This window comes from Odontesthes bonariensis, chromosome 7, assembly GCF_027942865.1.
Source record: "Odontesthes bonariensis isolate fOdoBon6 chromosome 7, fOdoBon6.hap1, whole genome shotgun sequence".
NCBI classification, from domain to species: domain Eukaryota; kingdom Metazoa; phylum Chordata; class Actinopteri; order Atheriniformes; family Atherinopsidae; genus Odontesthes; species Odontesthes bonariensis.
Window position 1 is genome coordinate 8,433,869 of NC_134512.1, and position 9,129 is coordinate 8,442,997.

The 9,129-nt window shown below is 40.7% G+C and overlaps 1 protein-coding gene across 1 annotated transcript; it reads right to left on the bottom strand.

The window, feature by feature from the left end:
* Positions 1–273: 273 nt before the first annotated feature.
* e2f4 (E2F transcription factor 4) lies at positions 274–8,613 on the bottom strand. Its single transcript, XM_075469353.1, has 11 exons — positions 8,227–8,613; positions 6,869–6,978; positions 5,706–5,867; positions 4,825–4,868; positions 4,682–4,746; positions 4,382–4,570; positions 3,041–3,104; positions 2,777–2,923; positions 2,542–2,589; positions 2,194–2,238; positions 274–2,066 (listed from the first exon to the last, which is right to left on the bottom strand). The coding sequence occupies exons 1-11, from the start codon at positions 8,389–8,391 to the stop codon at positions 1,951–1,953; spliced, it is 1,155 nt and encodes a 384-aa protein (XP_075325468.1). The 5' UTR covers positions 8,392–8,613; the 3' UTR covers positions 274–1,950.
* Between the last annotated feature and the right edge of the window lie 516 nt (positions 8,614–9,129).

The window sequence follows — 9,129 nt, forward strand, 5'->3', positions numbered from 1 at the left end:
GTTTCAATTATCTCTCTGGTTATTATTCCGCCTTTCTTATAGCTTGATGACATTAAAGTGTTGACAGGAAATGTGAGGAGGAAAAGATAACAGGGAATAACAGCTCACTTTGACACATATGAGTCAGTTTATGGACAACTTGACTCAGAAACACAAAACCCTACTGGAAACATGCAGTGAAGAAGGATTACTGTGACAGCTTTGACTGTAATAAGCTCCATTTTAGATCAAATCCCGCTTTAATAAAAAAACAAGCAAACTGGACAACACACAGAAGATACCAAAGTGTTTAATTTTGTTTAAATTGACACAACTACAGCTGAGCAACTCTGTTAAAAACAGTCCGTATGCTTTAGTCTCGCACAGACGGGATTCATTTAACCCACTGCTGCAGAGCTTCGTGGCTGCTCGAAACACTGTCCAAACACCCGAGACTGGCTTCTGATCAGGGAGAAGATGAACAGCAACCAGTCCGTCCACAGCGGTGTAAAAAAAGTGCAACAATGAAACAGGATGCTCTGGCAAAGCACAGGGCTTTTAAATCAATAAATTCCTTTAACTTTGAAGAGTAGCCTCCTAATTAGTAGCAACAATCCTGTAATAATATATCTAGCTGGTATAAAAAAATAAATGCTATTCTATATAAGCAGTAGAGTGATATACACAGTACATACTTTACATACATACATATCATCCAAGGCGAAACAGGACAGAATATGAGGGGATTTTCCAAAACACCGTAGAAAGATAAACATTGAAGTGTTGCATCAACAAGTAACAACTCAGTCTGAATAGCCGCTCTTTCCTCTGAGGAAATAATTAGAGCTGAAAATCTTAATTTGGAGCGACAGGCAGGATTTCCACATACCACAAACAAAGAGAAACTATGAAAACCAAATCAGGATCTGTGCCACATAAACAGAGCCGAGCGAAACGAGAGCACATTTCGTGACATAGTGACTGTATTCACCGTATGAGATACATACAAACTTAGCCCAATGGTTTTCACATACAAATATCATGGATGAGTTTATTTTATAGATTTAATCAAATTCAGTGGATCGCTGGAGGGTGGCCGAATGAGAGAATCCATAATATTTTGGTGCCCATTCAGTCCACACTGAAAGCTCACAAAGTAGCCAGAATCTCAGGTTTACAGGTGACAAAGTTGAATTTTAAAACTTCCTTCCAAACCTCTTTATTTTTGGTGTTTTTTTCCTTTACATTCAAGTTAATTGGCTTCAATAGCATAGATTTAAGTTTATCTTTATTAAAGACTAAAACATTTGGCTAAAAATCAAGGAATTTTCATCTTTCTGAAGTCATACAAAAAAAAAAAGGCATGATTATTAGAGCCAGTTGCTGTTGTCAATTTGCAAACTATTGCTCTTTCTGTGTTACAAACATAGTTGACAAACAATAGTCCCGTGTGCTGGTAATACAAAATATATAATCTCTATGTACATAAAGACAGTGCATATTTACCCAGCTGTGTATGAAGCCATGCGAGAGCTCTGTCAGGCTGCTGTGACTCCTGATCTGATCGAAAAAGGGGTTTCTTTCTTTCTTTTTTAACTTTCCCGGAGAGGTATGACTCTAGTTCAGATATAATTCAGTACAAAAGCACATTCACAGGCACACACATTCACTCACAGGCTGATACACAAACATAAAGCTTTATACATAGGAATCCAAAAATAGAATTTTGACTCTTTTACCTTGGAAAAGCAGTAAGTAAAATTTATTTTCTTTGTTCTCGCCTGTATTTCTGTACATCGAGCTCCCGTCTGAGCTCAGCTGGAGCTCACGGTGAAAAGGCAGAGGCTCAGCAGATCATATCAGCCTCCCTGCCCCCTCTTCTCACCTTCGCCGTCAGTGACGGGCAGAAACTTGGAGAAAATGAGGGGTAGATTAGCATATTTGGGGCAACTGTTTTCATCAATCTCTGGGTCAGAGGTTGAGGATGGGCACATCAAAGAGGTCACAAAGGCCTTCTGTCTCATCCAGGTTGTAGATGTAGTCGTGGTCACTGGGCGGAGGGGACAGACGAAGGAGAGGCGAGAACACTGAGGGTGAAACAGAGAGAAAGAGCAGAGAAGTGATGCAGGATGACAAGGGCCAGAAGCATATATAGTATTAGCCTCATCTATCGTATTTTTAATGTACATAAAGAGCTCAAAAGCCTAATTTTACCTTCTGATGACATCAAGTCCTCCAACAGGTCTCCACTCATGATCTCTGTCAGAGGAATAAAATCAAGAGGAGTTTTTAAAACGCCAACTTTAACAAGTGGGATATATCAGAGGATACAGTCATATGAAAACAACGGCTCTCCAGAACATCACTTCTTAAGACCTACGAAAAACAACTGTTTTTAGCTGCTGATAAGTAAAAAAAACATTCCACCCCACATGATGAAACCCATGATTTAATCCTTCCATTTGTTTGAAATATTCTCAATCACCAAACTTGGGAGACGGATGCTCTCCCACTCAACAGCAATCCATTCTCTGGTTTGTGAAGGCCTCAAAAGAAGTTTACCTTTCGTTGGATCAAACATGTCCGAGAGCTCTTTGGGAAAGTCCAGTACTGCGAGAAACAATGGAAAACATTTTAGTTACAACTAACTTTTACTTGTGTACCCAAACCACTGCTAGACAAATGTCTACATGAATGACTTGGCACAAACAAATGGGCTACCGAAATCTGCCACCAAGGCTATAAAATAGCTCAGTTTAAACCCTTTAAGCGAGGTTGGAAGGAGCGCAGCACTCACATTCAGGTGGATCCGTCTTAATTGGTTCAAACCCTGCTGAAGCAGAAGTGGACGCGGATCCATCCAAAGAGGCAGAGGACTGCAGCTGCTGGGTAACTGCAGCAGGTGTTTCTGTTTTTGGGGTGAGTAGTGTGGTGCTCGTCACCTCTGAAATAAAACAACCACGAGACGACAATTACGGTCACATCAAAATGTACATACAGGGAGAAAGTTCTGCGTGAGAAAAACAACATTTCATATGATTGAGGTCTCAGGACTTCCTACCCGTTAATGTCTGGCTGGCTGCAGAAGCTGGTTTTGTGGCAGTGGCTGGAGCTGCTTTGGGGACCTGGAGGGTAAAAAGAGGAGGTCAGAAAAGGTGACAAATTCTACCAATGATACAATAGCAGAATAGGGTACTTATAACATTTGAACTGATACCGCAGTGTTTATCTGAACTTCAGTCTCTCTGTATGACAACATTTCTAAACAATAAGTTGAAACTTCAAAATTTCAACATTACTTTGCTACTCGATTCTTTTTTTAAACTGTGAAAGAACCAGTAAGTAATAACAGATGTACGTGTTTCGACAACATTAAAGTTCCAGGTATTTTTTAAATCAAACTTTGAAGCCATTAGAGTGCATATTTCCAAGTTTAAAATGCACACTTGAATCCATCATGAACTCTCTAAGTCGACCTCTTTATTGTTGGTGTTTTCACAGTGGTGTAGATACACAATCAATGCATCTAAAGTGGAGATAGCTTGATGTGATTATTGTTTAAAAACCTGGACAGAGCTCACAGAGGGGTGCTTGTGTTCAGCAGGGGGATGATGATTAACAGGTGCAGTTGTGTCTGTTTAAGAGTAGATCAGAAAGTGACGATACCAGAGTTGATGTGCAGCCCCAAAAACAGAAATCAGATGATGACTTGTCCAAAATAAATGAGTAAATGCATAGCATTTTCCTAAAAACTGACGTTAAGAAAGCTGCAGGGGGAGATATAATCTTAGAGCACAGCTCCTCTGCTTCACCTCACCAGCTGGACATATCACCCATGTTTTGTAGAGCTAAGGTGGCGCTATTAGAGATCAAGGAGAAGTGGTCACATAGCCCTTCAACCAGACGTTGGGGGGCACATGGTGGGCTAAATGACAATGAATCCATGATCTCTAACAGAAAAGGGTACCAACCCAACCCACCAACGTTTGGGCCTTGATCTTTCACGAACATATACTCTGCTCCCTCACCTAAAGGTATACTAGGTGAGGGAGCATAGTATAGTAATGTTATACATCTGGTATTTATTAATGTAAAGTGAACAGAGCTCAGTAGTCCACAAATAACACAGTTCAGTGTCCAAAGCTGAAATGTAGTTTGATGTAAAGTGACACTGCGATATGCATAAAACCAAAAGACGAGCAGCTTTTCTGTTCAATTTGAGCTGCAAAGAGAAAGTTCCATTTTCCCTCATAGTGATGGAATCGAGCAATATTTCACTGTCATATAAACTGAAGAAAACACGTGTTCAAAGACACAGTCCAATGAATCACCCTAAAGGAACCCTGCATTTGACTTGTTTTAAGATAATTTTTACAAGCAAAAATAAAGACTCTTTGTGCACCTGTGAGGCAGCAGTGGGCATCTGAGAGGTAGGTGTCGGTGCTGGGAGGTTCTGAAGGACATCATCTGGGGGTGGTACAGGCAAAACAACGGGAGAGGCACTGGAAGGGTCCTTGTTGACCAATAAAACCTCAATGGGACCAGACGTACTCTTGAGACGAATCTGGTATTTCCTCTGTCCGTTGAGGACCTACAAACACACACACGAACACACACACACACACACACACACACATTTAGCCTGTCAAACAAACAAAAAAGCAGCTGGACCTAAAAGCACACAAAAACCACAGTTACTCACAGCTTCTGGTATGGGCACCTCTAGTTGTGTGCCTATTGGAGCACGGATCGCTAGCAGTGTGTCACCTGTGAAACAAGCAGAAGTGAAGAGTTGCTTTAAACAGTCAAGAAATGTCTGAAAAACTGAGCACGTGTCACAACTACCTTTGAAAGCGCCACAGAGGTCTTCGTGTCTTACATACGCCATAGTATGAATATGTTAAGGGTCCAGTGTGAGTTACAATCATATAAGAATGTACTTTTGCAAACTAAGACTACGTGTGACAGAAAAGCTGAGAAGTTGTGAGTAAAAGCCTTTTCATCTCTAACAATTGTACATTACACAGGCCTCGACATTATGGTACGAGTACAGGACACATTTTTAAAAGACTGGCTCATGTGTGTAACTAAGTAACATCTTTCACTTGACTCTCCACACCCATGTATATCTGATGACATCATGATTGCCTCAGAGAGAGCCTTACTGAACCACAAAAAAGTTCTATAACTGTTTTCACAAGTAGATAGACACACTCAGTTACCTTTAAGTGTCACATTTAAGTGGCCAGGGCAGAGAGACTCAATATGAACTGGGTGGTGCACAGAGGAGTAAACGGGGATATATGCCCAGGATTACTCCAACTGAGGTGCAGAGGCTGGTTAGGTTTCACTGACCATGAGTGTTTCCACACAGCATATAAAATTGGCAACCTGTGAAATCCTTGTTTTGGAGACACTGGATCTCGTTTTTTTTCCAATCAATCATTGACATATTGGTTTTTACTACACTTGCCAAACCTTAACTAAAATAGAATAAAATCTACAAAGAACGTAGCACCGAATAAAACAGTGAAAAACAAAAAAATTTCACATCAAGCAATTCAAGTTTAGGAAACTACCACAGTAATGTCACAAGATGTATTTTGGCTGAGTCTGAGGAACAAGTCATCACCTCAGATTAAACTCCCTCCCAACAAACTCGTCACTTTGAAGCAACACGGCAGACAAGATGCAAATAAACACACAGGCTGCGCGATCAAGGATATGGGCTGTTGTTGGAGTCATCTGTGACATTCTTGATGCTTTGCTGGACCCAGACCTTTTGCTGGTCCAGCTCATGTTCCCGGTGAGCCAGGTCATCAAGCTCAGCCTTCAGATCAATCAGCTTATCAGCTATCTCCCTGGTGTTGCAGCCTGGTCCCACACCCCTGAAACACATTGGGAGATTCTTGGTCATGCACAGGCAGCAGGCAAAGGCAGCTTCTCACACTCGTGAGCACACGTGCCGTTTTCCATTAACACCCCTGCTTTGTTATTAATACAGCATTTCAGTCTCTTAGCCACTGATCCATCTGCCTTGTATTAGGACTTGGACAAAAGAAACAGATGCAGTTGTAACAACGAAAGTCTTTTTGAGAAACAAATGTGGCAATAACCACAGATTGTCATGGACAATATGGTGCTTTAAGCAATCGTGAATGACACTAAACTGTAAAGTAACATTAAAAATAAATATTTGTGCCAAAGATACTTTTGAAACGGATCTATTAATGAATGCAAAACTTCCTAACACAAAGAAAATAGGGGCATTCCTATCTAATCTCAACTATCTTGCTCTTGTGTACAATGGTAGTGTCACTGCCACCTGTGAACAGCACATATTACCTGTGCTTTCCTAAATTTCCCTTTCCTAAATGACCACCTGTTTTGCAAACCGAGATGGTAATCTATAGTTTCTGCGACAACTTAGGTATAGTCACAGAAAAAAGAGAAGGTTTGTCATTGTGCATCCATACACAGGTACACATCGACACTTGTGGCCCTCAGATGAATGATGTTTTAAGGCATCCGTCTAAGACTTAAAATAAAGGTAGTTGGTAAATCAAGCTGAATTTCAAGAAAGCCTTCTTTAAAACTGTACAACAGGGAACTGGTCTTGGCTGATTATCTGCTCTCCAGCTGCCCTCCTAGCTAGTAACATGTTTTCAGATAATTCAATCCTCTTTTTGCCCAAGCTAAGCGACTTTACTGACACAAAGATAGCGTCAGATAAAGACACGACTCCAGAAATGTTAACATAGTCTTCTCTTGCTATGGAGATGGAGGATTTATATCAAACCACTGTTACATTTATAATAGTTAAAACAATAGACATTTGCCTCTTCATGAAGGTAAAATACTTTATGAAAAAAGTAAAGCGTAAACATACTTCCATTGGATACTGTTCTTGGACTTTTTCTCTATCAGACCGATTCCTTCAAGGACATTGGTGATGTCGTAGATGCGTCTTTTTTGCCGCACTGCCAAGGTGTCTGCTGCCTAAACAACAGGAAAAATACAGTGGAAATTATAGGCATCTGTCATGGTATGCATATGCATATATATATATATATTAATATATTAATATGAATTAAAGATAATGTCATAATCTCTGTGCCTGCACCCAAAAATGTACACCATCATGGTGACACTTAAATATCCTTCTCAGTTCAACCCCTGGTTTCAAAACGCTAACAACAATATGGCGAGCACCGATAAGTCTGCATGTTGTTACCAGGCCACTGGGAGTGTGAGCTGAAGTCAGATGGAAATGAGAATGAAAGAGAAAGAAAAAAATGAGAATGAATGTCTGGTGTTTTATCTGCAAAGCACAGAGTGTATGCAGCCAAGAAGCCAATCTAGTCTACCAAGTCATTGCGTTCACAAAAGAGAGAGAAAACTTTTGAATTATATAAGGTAATCCTTGGCCAGTCAAGCTGCCATCTGCTTCACTGTCTTGGATGACAAAAAAAAAACAAAACAAGAAAGGGCAGCATGTTTATATTTCTTTTAGTTTCTCAAGAGGATGAATATTACATTCAGGTTTGACTAGGGATTTGAGCTAGAATGTTATCAAAGAGATGAAGTATTAGAAACAGCAACAATACTTCTTTTATGATTGAGACTGTGGCACGAGGCGTTTCTTCTTTAACAAGTAGATCATAGCTTTGTCGAGGTATTGTATATGTAAAACACCTGATGAGCTAAGAACGAAAAAGAAGGCTAAACCGTGGTGAAGCCGACTGACGTTATTTGATGGGAGGTGAGAGAAAAGTCATTTAAAGTGTACAGATTTTAATAATTACTTAAAACGGTGTTGTGACCGCAACATTTTTTTAGTGACAAAGGCATTATCACCCATGAAGAAACTGCTCAAGTGTGAAGATGCAGTAGCGTTAACTAAGAGGGGGGTAACGACAAAAGATGACCCACTTTTTAAACTTTTGAATCTGCAGGGGGCAGAGTCTAAAAAGTTGACCGGTGTTCTCAAAGTTCAATTAGCGTGTTTTACTCTATTACCCTCTCAGGAAGGTGAAAATACCGCCAACGATGCGTTACATTTGAGAGTGGCTGTAGCTCAGATGTCCTAAAACTAGAATATAATGAGCTAGAATATGTCATCCATTCAAATTAGCCTAGCCATGCTAGGCTAACAGGCTAGCGAAAGTGCATGTAACCTAACGACAGCGGGCAGGCTCAGTATGACATGTGCTAGCTAACAACAAAGACTCTGGGCTGCATGCTTACAGCTTTCAGATCCAGCACTCCATCCTTCGCCTCCTGTAGTAAAGTCACAAACTTGGTTGTGAGCAGTCCCAGGCTCTTTTCGTGCCTGCTTGGAGTCTGTGGCTGCAGCGAGTCACCCGCAGCTCCCAGGTCGCCTCTGTTACTAGCCGACTCCAGCTCCATCATCACTCGGGACCAGCTCCGTACTTCCCCCTGCCTCCCCGACCAAATCCAGCCAGCGAGCCCAGGAGAGCACGCTCCGCCACCGCAGTCAAACACACGGGAGACCGCTGTAGTATAATGGTGCTGACGGAGTACAAGTGGCCTGGTTTTCTGTGAATTATTCCACAAAACCGAGCTGAAAAGGCTGAGTACGGTAATTCAATGAGCGAGCAGTCGGTGGAGAGCCGTTGGCCACGCGAGGTATGACGGGACGGTTCAATCGTTGGAGGGAGTGTCTGCAAATATTCAGAACGATTAGAAAACGTATAACAAAACAAAAGAGACTTTTAAAGGAAATAAAAAAAATAGTAATCTAGTGACCTATTGCCCAGTACATATATTTCATGATCAACTGACAAATTTGAGTTGTTTACAATTTAGGGCACTAAAACGATTGATTATTCGGATTTATGTGGGAGTAAAATTTGTTAGCGAACTCTTATTGACTCAAACTTGAAGAAAACACACGCACGCGGGTACAAACACGCGCGTTTGATGTGTACACATATTTGCAGACACGGTTATTTGAACATTTCTTGTCAGCACTGTCTTTACATCAACCACAAATTTCACAGAATCCAGAAGTCCCAATTTTCAGCGTGTATGTTAAATTCACCAAAAAAACTAAAAGTTTAATAAATATTCTTTTGAAAAAAAAACTGTAATAGAATAAGATTGATGAAATATTTTGTAAAGTACATT